The sequence below is a fragment of the Xenopus tropicalis genome, chromosome 9 (assembly GCF_000004195.4).
Source record: "Xenopus tropicalis strain Nigerian chromosome 9, UCB_Xtro_10.0, whole genome shotgun sequence".
NCBI lineage: Eukaryota > Metazoa > Chordata > Amphibia > Anura > Pipidae > Xenopus > Xenopus tropicalis.
The window spans coordinates 76823453-76836250 of NC_030685.2; the positions used below are offsets into that span (position 1 = coordinate 76823453).

Consider the following 12798-nt stretch of genomic DNA (forward strand, 5'->3'; position numbering starts at 1 on the left):
GTTGTTTATAATACCCTTTTCAATGAGTTATACACTACATCACTGAGTACAATTTATAACACATAACATAAAAATCCTGGCTCTTTTTTTTAATTCATAATGTTTCCCCAACCCACGTTTGTCACACAATGAGCAGAAACTAAACCCTGTTTCCTAGCGTGTTTCTATATCGCAACTACAACTCCCAGAATCCTCCCTATAACACCAGCAGGCTTTCACCAGTGAGGGGAACCAGTTGAACCCGGCCGCTCCTAGATCCCTGACTGCCTACGGAAAAGGATATGACGTATGAATGATGCAATAGAGGCCATTACCTTACATCACTAAGTACTAACAGTATCACTCAATATAATTCCCGCTCTACACCCGCAGTCTGTTATATTTTATCACCGCCATTCATTCAGCCCCCTGCCCTTCAATGTTAACATCCAATTAGAGTTTACATCCAATCAGTGAGCCGCTTGCACGATTGTCGTCGTTTGTAGCCAATAGCGGGCTCTCTTGCTTTTCGAGGCCGTGTTCAGCTCTCTGGACCAATCCGAAGCGTTGTTGCATCGGGCAGTGTTGTGGAGAAGTGACAGAAGGAGGACACACAGTTGGTGAATGTTGGTTCCAGTGCAATAGGTAGGAAGCCGGGCCCTGTGGGGCCACTGGGGGATTGAGGGGACATAGTGGGAAGTGTTTATTTCCCTCAGCTCACCGGCGACTGCTCTACAGATACACTTATCCACAGATCCTATACACAGCAATGCCCTGTGCCCACATCAAACATGTCTGTGTATTCAGTGCTGGTTACAGGGTTCCCTTGGGAGGAGAGTGCTTTACGTTTTCTGCATTTTACACCGTACTTTATACATTTTCCTGGATATTTTCTGCTCCCCTGAAACGTGTAAAATGGTGGGTCTTGTTGGCTAAAGAGATAGCCTGCCCATACAAGCCCTATTGTGGGTAACAGGTTTCTGTGTATTAATATATATATATATACAGGTATGGGACCCATTATCCAGAATACTCGGGACCAAGGGTATTCCGGATAAGGGATCTTTCCGTAATTTGGATCTCAATACCTTAAGTCTACTTAAAAATCAATAAAACATTAATTAAACCCAATAGGACTGTTTTGCATCCAATAAGGATTAATTATATCTTAGTTGGAATCAATTACAAGGTTCTGTTTTATTTCTACATAGAAAAAGGAAATCAGTTTTAAAATTTTGAATTGTTTGATTAAAATGGAGTCTATGGGAGACGGGCATTCCGTAATTCGGAGCTTTCTGGATAAGGGGTCCGATACCTGTATATATGTGTGTGTATGTATATAATATATATTCTGTGCTCTGTCCTTAGGATATACAGGGCACGCTCCATGGACTTATACAGTGTGTTTAATAAACATTTCCCAGTACAGGTATTTGTACTGGACTTGTTATCCACAATGCTCGGGACCTGGGTTTTTTTTCCGGATAAGCGATCTTCCCGTAATCTGGATCTCTATACCTTAAAGGAGAAGGAAAGGCAAAGTCACTTGGGGGTGCCAAAATGTTAGGTATCCCCAAGTGACTTTAATCGCTTACCTTGTACCCCGGGCTGGTGCCTCTGTTAGGAGAAAACAGCACCAGCCCGGGGCACCTGCGATTGCTTCCTCCTTCCTGGTTCCCTGCAGCGCTACTGCGCTTGCGCCGACCGCTGGCATTTTTGGAAAGGGAAGCAGAAAGGAGGAAGCGCTGCGCTCCATAAGGCATTAATTATATCTAAGTTGGGATCAAGTACAGGTACTGTTTTATTATTACAGAGAAAAGGGAATCATTTAACCATTAAATAAACCCAATAGGGCTGTTCTGCCCCCAATAAGGGGTAATTATATCTTAGTTGGGATCAAGTACAGGTACTGTTTTATTATTACAGAGAAAAGGGAATCATTTAACCATTAAATAAACCCAATAGGGCTGTTCTGCCCCCAATAAGGGGTAATTATATCTTAGTTGGGATCAAGTACAGGTACTGTTTTATTATTACAGAGAAAAGGGAATCATTTAACCATTAAATAAACCCAATAGGGCTGTTCTGCCCCCAATAAGGGGTAATTATATCTTAGTTGGGATCAAGTACAGGTACTGTTTTATTATTACAGAGAAAAGCGAATAATTTAACCATTAAATAAACCCAATAGGGCTGTTCTGCCCCCAATAAGGGGTAGTTATATATATATATATATATATACTGATTGCCTTTATGGCTCCCTAAACTAAAGTGACAATATGCCAGGAATTGCATCCAATCACTTCCACCTTTCGATAATGGGACTCAACAATTTGCTGCACGCAAATACTGACAGTGGCTCACAACCAATTTAGCTTCATAAAAGCACAGATTTACTGCAGGCATGCTTATAAATTCCATAGAGTGTTATGATCGAGAATCGAGTTAATGTTTTACAGCAAAGTATGTGTAGCCTTACTGTAATCAACATAGCATAGAATATAGAACAGGTATGGGATCCCTTATCCGGAAACCCATTATCCAGAAAGTTCCGAATTACGGAAAGGCCATCTCCCATAGACTCCATTATAAGCAAATAATTCTATTCTGATTTTCTTTTTCTCTGTAATAATAAAACAGTACCTGTACTTGATCCCAACTAAGATATAATTACCCCTTATTGGGGGCAGAACAGTCCTATTGGGTTTATTTAATGGTTAAATGATTCCCTTTTTCTCTGTAATAATAAAACAGTACCTGTACTTGATCCCAACTAAGATATAATTACCCATTATTGGGGGCAGAACAGCCCTATTGGGTTTATTTAATGGTTAAATGATTCCCTTTTCTCTTTAATAATAAAACAATACCTGTACTTGATCCCAACTAAGATATAATTACCCCTTATTGGGGGCAGAACAATCCTGTTGGGTTTAATTAATATTTAAATAATTTTTAGCAGACTTAAGGTATGGGGGATCCAAATTACAGAAATATCCCTTATCCGGAAAACCCCAGGTCCCAAGCATTCTGGATAACAGGTCCCATACCTGTACTTCCAATTAATTCGAATCTCACCTTTGGTAAATGTAAATCAAAAGGAATTCTTTATTGGTATACTTACTGTAACTATCCGCAGCCACACTCTGTATAGAATTACAGACATTTTCATTTTTTCCAGTCATTCATACCACTGCCTGGTTGCTAGTGTAATTGTGACCCTGGCAACCAGAAAACAGTTTAAATCCCAATAAATCAAAACACAAGCTAAAATGTTCATACTGATATCAAGTTTTGCTATAGTAATAACATTTTTCTGTTTTAGAAAAGAAATAGAATTTGTAACGTCATTGTTTGTTTCTGTTTCAGGTAAAAAAGAAAATAGCTGATACCTGTCCCAGAATGGCTAATGTGAGTATTAGCAGGGTTGTAACTGTAAAGGAAGTAGACTCTGCAACTAAAGATTCGCTCATTTGGCGAAGTCACCAAACAATTATCTTGTGAATGTTACTTGTTATTTGAAAGTTAATTTATATTTGATGATCTGGCTTTCTTAATGTAATTCTTTAGCCATGTTGCCGTACATTAAGTAGTATTTTGCTTTTGTTTTTCAGGCCCTATGTAGCAGAGCCAGACTGGTGACCTACCTCCCTAGGTTTAGTTCATTGATTAGAAGGGTCTCAGGTACCCGGGCCTTTTCCACAGCAGGATCTTCAGGCTCTGATGAGCCTTACATTGCTGCTACACCTCCTGATATACGTAAGGGATAATATCAAGTCCTGGTTATTGAGAGAAAAAAAAATGTTTCCAATTTCCCTCTTGTCTGGGGCAGCTTCATTCCTTCTTGTTATGTGATTTGCAGCTGTTTTAAGCCACACGAGGCTGAGAATATGTCCCTGCATTCTGATCAGCTTACGGATGGGTCTGTGCCCGGAGCCATTGGCCCAGGTACAAGCACACAGAGCAGATTTCGGCACCAAAATGAATACTTACACCAAAATCTGCCCTGTGGCTCTGGGGCAGTTACACCAGTGCAGGAACATGGAAAGGCTGTTTGGAACGTATAGGCAGTCAGCATTCTGTGGCCATAACCTAAATAAAATTTTCTGTAAGATTATCCTTTGAGTTCTATGGTCCTAAACTGGCAGTAAATATTTACAGAGCAAACACTTCTGTCATTGAAATTAATTCTACACAACATACAAATAAAGGCCACTAAGCCTTAAATTTATGTTTGTATTAGTCTAATGGAAAACTAAGAGAGGATTGTATAATGTTTTCCTGTTATTTTCCCCAAAGCGCATAAAGGTTAAGAAGTCCTGGGAAACCAGTACTGATTTTTAGACTGGCTCATACAGTTGGTAACTACAGTGCAAGTCACGGCAACTCAGTCACTTGTATGCAGTGTTATTCCTGTGAGCCTATATATATCAGGAAAGTTTTGCATTGTGTCTAGTAGATCTTGTGGGGAAATGATTGGGAGTCATTGTCTTAATGAAACTTTCTCAAGCCACAATAATATATAGGCTGGAAGCCCTAATAATATATCAGTTGGAAGGAGATTATCTGGGGCTAAAACACTAACCAGTGTCCTGCTAAGTCTGTAAAGAATGACAGAAGCTGTCCCAGATATCTGTGCGTGTATGGGCACCTGTTAGAAAGATACTGTCATTTGTGTATCTAGTTTCTATTAAAGGAGAAGGAAAGGCTAATAAAGAGTTAATGTCAAGCTGCAGGCATACCTTCAGTTCTCTCAGTAGTGCCCTTAAGTCTCACCATATTTCTCCTGTTCAGATGAAAATTCCCATAATGCCTCGTTCCTGCACCAAGACCAAGACCAGTCATGCTCCGTTAGTCAGACTGTGAGGAAGCTTCCTGCTGATTGGATCAGATCACACATTCCTAAGTGGGGGAGGGAGTTCTTAACATTCTTGAGGGAGGGGGGAGCAGGAGAGAGCTGTGCAGACTCTGGCACAGGAAAACAAAGAGATAAGAAATCCTGTTTCTTTTGAAAGAGAACTCAGTGCAGCGTTTCTGCTTATGGCTGTATTTATATAGACCTTTCTGATAAAGCTTACTGAGTTTTTACCTTTCCTTCTCCTTTAAAGAAAATGTTACCATCCTGAAACATATTTCTGTATTAATAAATAGGGTTACTCACCTCAGACATAGCAAATTACCAAATATAATTGCGTGTTATGGAAATGCACCCCTATTTATAAGTCATGACATAATTAGTTTTATGTTGCATTTTATATTGTCAGTTCCCAGGACAGTATGGCCCGATGAGACAATGGGCCCATTTGGCCCACAAGACCAGCGCTTTCAGCTTCCAGGTAATGTAGGATTTGATGCCCACGTGAATGGAATAGACATTAAGAGGAGAATAGAAGTCAATAGAAATCTTCCGGACCTGCTGACTGAGCCTCAACCAAGTGAAAGGCATGAATTTGTAATGGCCCAGTTTGTGACTGAATTCCAGGTAAGGCCGGGCAGTAATAAAGCTTTCTGTAAGTTACAATTGTAATTATAAGTGGAGTGAGAAAATGCTGTTGCTATCTGTGTCTCTATGTGTTAGTGCAGGATTCTGACAGCAAGTAGCAAAGGAAAAGTAGCGTGCATGCAGATATAAGGTTTGAAATATTGCTCTTAGAGGCATCATCTCCCCTTGCCCTGTAAACCACCTACAGCAGGAGACCGTTTTCATTCATGAACCAGACATATAGACACTTGACCAGTGGGTTTCATAGTTATAATGTTCAAGTTCTACAGTCTGGTCCATTATTTGGTCAGTCCCTACTTTAGCTATTTAGCCATAGTACCACGTTAAATCTAAAGCTAAATAACCTCTAGGCTTGGCATTTTGGAGTATTTATGAGGTCAAATTTGTTTTCTCCCCAACTGCAACCTTAAATGACATTCAGTCATGCCCCCCCCCCCCCCCAAGCCACTGCTCCAGGCCCCTATAAGTTTTTCACACTGCCCTGACCGTCCTGCTGGTGGGGTATTTTAGAACAGTAGAAAATAATCTTGACTGTAACCAGTGGTGTAAAGCTGGCTATTAACAGTATTATAATATCCACTTGTTTTGCAAGGTTGCCCAGTGAGTAGATCTTTCCTCAGGAAGCCCTCCTAAGGTGGGTAATCTTGGGCCTATTCAGTCGTTTGGCCCTAGGATCCCAAAAATGCGGTCCTCAATACAATAGGAAAATAAAACCTTCCCAATTGCAATCTGGTCAGTTTTCAGCCAGATGTCAGTCATGTAGGCCCCATACATGGGTAGATAAGCTGCTTAAAGGGCACTTATCACCAGAAAATAGCTTCCCCCACCAGATGTGTGGGCTGATAGAGCATTCACAGATCCTACATCACACACATGTGCATAATGAGCTAAATAACATGGCCGCCTGCACCGGGCCTAGTGTTGGAGGGGATTGTTTTTTTATTTAAAAAGAAAAAAACTATTGTTTTCCCCAACTGGGATGCGGGGGCTCTATTAGTCTTCACCTCTGGTGGGGGAAGCAATTTTCGACAATAGGTCCACTTTAGATCTGCTGGTGTATGGCCACCTTTAGACTCCCTATGTAAAGATTCATTGGAGTGTTCATAAAATAAATCATGAGATCTAATGACTCTGAGCCATTGTGTATTTCTGGGCAAAAATAAAAGACATTAGTATTAAAAACTTTTACATTATTTAAAAGGTAAAAACAGAAGGAGTGGCTGAGTTTGCTATGGCACTGTTTTGTAATGCTGGACTCTGACTCTGGGAAGGCTGAGTTCGATTTCCTATGTCAGCTCCACTTTATCTTGCTGCACCTCAGGTGGCATCAGATTGTAAGCTGTACAGGACAGGGACATTGTGTGTCAGGTAGGCTGCGCTAGAACATGAAACACCAATAGAAACGTTAGATTTGTGTTGTAAGTCCTGTTCTATAGCAATGCTGCAGTGTTTCCGTGTGAAATTTTTTAGAGCAAGTTGCATGTGACATTTTTTTTTGTCTCAGGGGAGTGAAGTTTCACTAGAGCCGCAGGAATTAAACACTATGGAAAGCTACTTTGAAAATGCAAAGGTGGAATGTGCAATGCAGTCTTGTCCTGATCTGCTGAAAAAAGGTACTGATCTCTTATTGCTTATGTGGAACCCAAAAGGCAGGGAGGATTCTCATAGCAACAGAAACAAGAGAGCACCTATCACCCGAACTATACCATTCTATTTTATGGGCCAAATACTTGCAAGTCTGCTCCAAATTCTACTGAGGTGAAAAGCAATGCAACTCAAAGCAGTGCGAGTCACTAGTTCAGTACACTCGCTAAGCTTGGCAGAATCCTCTTCTTTATTACAGTAAAAATTCATTCTAAATGTATTTTTGCGTCAGAAAGGTGACTGCCTAACGGGCAGTGAAGTTTTAGCAATGAAAGGGAAATAGACAGAAGGTGATCCATGGCTCTGCAATGGGTATACTTTCATTTAAACATAGATTAGCAAGGGAAAATAAAAGCTGAAACCTGAACATTTTGCGTAAAGCTCCTTCTTTAGGGTTCACTGTGCCCGACAGGGATCTTAAGAACTAATACTTACACTTAAAGGTTTAATTTAAATATATGTCATTAATGTCACACCTGGTGAGGCAAATGGGCACTTTAATGCCCTCCGCAGGCCCATACATGCACTGAGTAAATATCCAGCCAATAAAGGATGAGACTCATCACCCTTTGCTCTTCCTTGTGTTTAGCATTGTGTTCTTTATTACTGTGCATGAGTCCGATTAGATTATTTCTTTACATTTCTTTTTTCTTTACTCTTGTTAGATTTTGCTTCTATGTTTCCTGAAATCCCCAGCAATAATTTAATGGTGCTAACAGTTACTCAGAGGACACACAATGATATGACAATTTGGAGTCAAGAGGTGGAAAATGAGAGGGAAATGTTAATAGAAAAGGCAAGTATTTCCAATTTGGTATATTTTTACGTTGCAGTTCATATTATTGTCCTGAGGATGGTGCTATAAACCACAAGTCATGGAGTATGTCTGCTTTGCTGTACTCGTCATTTTGGTGCTAAATACAAGTAACCTTGCTAAAACAGCATTCCACCTGCTCTATTACTTGTGAGAGAAAAACCCAACCAATTTATGTACAAAATAAAATAATGTTAGGGATGCACCAAATGAACTATTTTTCGATTCGGGCAAACCCGGAATTCTTCATTAAGATTTGGCCGAACTGAATCCAAATCCTAAATTGCATACTCAAGTTAGGAATTTGCATTTGTTGTGAACTACAGGCTTACTCAGCCCCCTAAAATCTTTAGTAAAAATTACAGGTGACAGAATTTCCCTTTGCCATCGATAAGCAAGCTGGATGCTGGGGATCTGGGCACCTTAGCTGGATGCTGGGGATCTGGGCACCTTAGCTGGATGCTGGGGATCTGGGCACCTTAGCTGGATGCTGGGGATCTGGGCACCTTAGCTTGATGCTGGGGATCTGGGCACCTTAGCTGGATGCTGGGGATCTGGGCACCTTAGCTGGATGCTGGGGATCTGGGCACCTTAGCTGGATACTAGGGATCTGGGCACCTTAGCTGGATGCTGGGGATCTGGGCACCATAGCTGGAGGCTGGGGGTCTTTGCACCTTAGCTGGATGCCGGGGATCTGGGCACCATAGCTGGATGCTGGGGGTCTTTGCACCTTAGCTGGATGCCGGGGGTCTTTGCACCTTAGCTGGATGCTGGGGGTCTTTGCACCTTAGCTGGATGCTGGGGGTCTTTGCACCTTAGCTGGATGCTGGGGGTCTTTGCACCTTAGCTGGATGCTGGGGGTCTTTGCACCTTAGCTGGATGCTGGGGATCTGGGCACCTTAGCTGGATGCTTGGGATCTGGGCACCTTAGCTGGATGCTGGGGATCTGGGCACCTTAGCTGGATGCCGGGGATCTGGGCACCTTAGCTGGATGCCGGGGGTCTTTGCACCTTAGCTTGATGCTGGGGATCTGGGCACCTTAGTAATCAGACATAAAAATAGTGACTTTTACAGTAGTCTTTCAGGGAAATTCCACTAGGAGTCACTATTTCTCTGTCTATTAACCAGCTTGAATCATTAAACAGTAAGTTTGTTCAATATCTGACTAAACACAAAGTTAAAAAAGTAGGAATTCATAATGTGCTTATTTTGGCCATAAAACTAAGAAATGTTGCACCAGGGTCACTGTATTATCAAACAGGTTGTGCCATCAGCATGAAAATGAGAGCCTGGTGAGCCGTTTTGTTTCCTTGGCGCCTTGTCCTGGAAGTTTGTTCTGGTCTGTTGGATTCTGCTGCTGTAATGTGGCCTAATTATGCATTAATTGTCATATTTTACTCTTATTCACCTCCCTGTCAACTTCCGCATAATGAGGGTGAGTGCTGATTTATTAAATCTAACCCCTTTGTACTGAGGTCATATACAGCAAGAATATGGTGCAATTGGGGTCGGTTTCTTAAATGTAAAATCATTGCAGTTGTTCAAATATTAACGTATTTGTTCAATCGGGGGTCCTGTATGATAGCTGGGGTTATGGTAGCCGAATAGGGCCTCAACAACTAAAAGTAGAATTGACACTTATATATTGTGTAGCAGTAGTTAGCATCCATGAACTGGGAGAACAACGGCTAGAGAGCTGCCGGATAACCATCCCTACGTTATCAGCCCCCACCCCAAATAGCCCTTTACCATTTTGACTGCTTTCTGGTCAGCTGATTGCCCAGTACCTATGCCACTGATGGTATCAGACCATTTGGATTTTCCATTTGAGCAATCACAGCAGATTGTGGTGGGATGTTTCCTGTACTCCAGGAAGCGGGAAGTAAAGGGCACATATTTTGTATTTGCTGTGGTATAAATGATGAGCAGAATTATTTCTACCCAAGCTCACAAAAATATCAGAACCCCACCCCAGACTGAACTGGACACTGACCACAAGCAGGACAAGCCGGTGTGACGGAATCTAATATTGGGCAAATTGGCTAAGAATAGTGGTCCTCATTTGGAAATGGGCCATAAGGTAAAATATATTTTTCAGCTTTCCAATATGCATGGAAAGTGCACGTTGTGCCCTGGAGGAGTAGTAGAGGCATTGAAACCACAGTCTGGGAATGGTTCCAAGTATGTTCTTCTAATTCATTTTCTTGTTCTGTAGTTTTAATTATATTGTGGACTACATAAAAACATAGCCTGAAGCGTGTTGCAGTAAGATGCTGTAGCTTGTAAAAAAAAAAGCCAATCCTGTAACTTACTGTGTCAAAGGCATTTTACAATCAGTCGTTTCAAGGCCCAGTAATCTTCTACTGTCTGCATTTATTCCTGGTTATGGTCCTTAAAACTAGTGTAGCAGAAGTCACTTCTCCAGGTCTGTTTTTCATGAGCTAGAACCAATAGTGCCGAGACTATAAACAGCCAGACAGATACTATAAAAGCCTACACTATAAGAGCCGCTCGTTCGGCGAGGTTGCCAAACGATTGGATCTTTCCCCTTAAGGTGGGTGATATCGGGCTCATCAGTCTGTTTGGCCCCAGGGCCAAACAATTGGATTACAAGGAGGGGAAAGTGGTATCTGGATCCATGTTGGGTCTAAAATAGAGTGGACACAAAAGGATCATTGGCCAAAATGATCACAGCAGACCAGACTGGCGTGTAAAGGCCTACAACCTAGTCTTTCAGCTATTGGCTCACTCAGGCAAACAGTGTTGCATTGATCACTCATTTACAGCCATTTGGGTTACATTAATGAATGAAAGATAATGAAGTGGTGCATGAGGATTTGCTCAGAAGGCAATAAAATCTGCCTTATATATATTTAATACTGTATTTAATACCAACTTTGTAAATCAGTTCCTCCTTCACTTAATGGCTGCTTACAGTAAATGTCCTATTTTATTGTAGTTCATGAACGGTGCCAAAGAGATTTGCTACGCGCTAAGGACAGAAGGATACTGGGCGGACTTTATTGACCCACTGTCGGGACTTGCAGTAAGTTTATTTTTGGAACCATTTCAGGGAACCTGGATATTATATATACAAGCGGGTATTAGCTGCCAGTTGTGTGTTAACTGCCCTTGCAAATCATTTGACCGCCCTGTGGCTGTGCAGGGCTTATATACATAAAAACTCAGTATGAATAATAAATATCATTTCTGTTTTAGTATTTTGGGCCTTACACAAACAACACGCTGTTTGAAACAGATGAGCGATATCGCCACCTGGGATTCAAAGTGGAGGACCTGGGGTGCTGTAAAGTGATTCGCCACAATGTCTGGGGAACACATGTAGTTGTGGGAAGTATATTTACCAACGCCCCCTCAGACAGTCCTATCATGAAGAAACTGGGGGAACACTGACTTTGTCAACCAAATCTTACCACGGGCCTCATTTACTTCCTACTGTGCCATCCCGGCAGTCAGTGAAGGACACTTAAATCATAATCTAGAGGGAGAGGATTAAAGCTGCGTTTTATTTATGAAAAAGGACCACTGAAATTAAATTATGATTTGTTGGTTGCTACAAAAGGTCAAGGGAAAAAAATAAATTATTCTTGCCAATTATTTTAGGAGAAGAAGAGGAAATTATGGCGTAAATAAAGTTTTTCTTAATGACACAACTGCAACACTTTATTGGTTTTCAACACTTTATTGGTTGCTCTGAAGTACTGGTAACAGGTAAAAGCTGAGAAAGCAACTCATAAACAAAATGACATTTATAGAGGTGATTACAGGAGAAAGCCACATTCTCTGGGGGTGCCAAAAGTTGGGCACCTCCCCCCCCCCCAGTGATTGTATTCACTTACCTTGTACGCCAAACCGGTGTTTCCGTTAGCAGAAAACTGCACCAGCTGGGGTTCTTCCAGCGAGCACCATCAGTGGGGGGTAACTTTTGCCCCCCCCCCAGCAATTGTGACTTTCCTTTTCCTTTAAAAGATGAAAGTCAATCGAGTGGAACCTTTCCAAAACTGTCTACATAGTAATTCAGAGAGTACTGCATGTTCTTCCTGTTTTCTTGCCCAATTATTTATTATCTTTACACTGAATGGCTTATTATATCAAAAGTATCGTGCCATGCAAAGCTGAATCCAAGGGGAACCTAAAACTCAATGTGGATGGCCAAATTTGGCCAAGAAGCTTACAGCATCATTATTCATAGAAAGCAAACAAACCCTCTCAGTAGGCAAATTGCCAATACAGCAAAAATCCTATCCACCCCAAGGCAAACCTATAGCTCCCTGGGTCATGTGTCCTTGTTTTGCTAGAAAGGCACCCAACCCATTATAGAACCCCACCAATGCATTGCTTTTTAACACCTTTTAGCCTGTGCAATAAGTTGTTCAAGGGGGTTATTACATATCTGATACAAAGATATCTTTTCATCCTGGCCATGCAAGGCAGATATAAGCCACTCATTTGTATATGGGGCCCTCCGATGGCCAGAAAATCAGCCAGATGACGATCGGGCAGGTTTGATTTTTCCCATCAAATCAAGGGCCACATTGACTCCTTCATGAGACCATACACTCTGACCCTGTATCCCCATGGTTGTAATCCAATTGGCCCAATATTTCCCACCTTAAGTGGGTATAACAGGGAAAAATCTGCTCATTTGTTGACCTTGCCAATCAAGTGGATCTTATAGTGTATGATAAATAAGCAGATTTCCCTAAAATTGGAGGATAATGGGAATGGGGAAGGTTACATAAAATGTCCACTAGATTAGTTGTATTAGTGTTGTGGTCAGTTACTGAATAGTAACTCAAAACCAGGTGTAAAAACAGCACCAGCATGCACTCATCAG

General features: G+C 41.5%; 1 protein-coding gene across 2 annotated transcripts; it reads left to right on the forward strand.

Annotated features, from left to right (window-relative positions):
• Positions 1-360: 360 nt before the first annotated feature.
• Positions 361-11611, forward strand: mmadhc (metabolism of cobalamin associated D). 2 transcript variants are annotated; one of them, XM_018097111.2, is made up of 8 exons: positions 361-627; positions 3351-3390; positions 3594-3738; positions 5244-5461; positions 6987-7095; positions 7792-7922; positions 10900-10986; positions 11160-11611. In XM_018097111.2, exons 2-8 carry the CDS (start codon positions 3382-3384, stop codon positions 11352-11354), a joined length of 894 nt encoding a protein of 297 aa, XP_017952600.2. In that variant the 5' UTR covers positions 361-627; positions 3351-3381; the 3' UTR covers positions 11355-11611.
• Positions 11612-12798: the final 1187 nt, after the last annotated feature.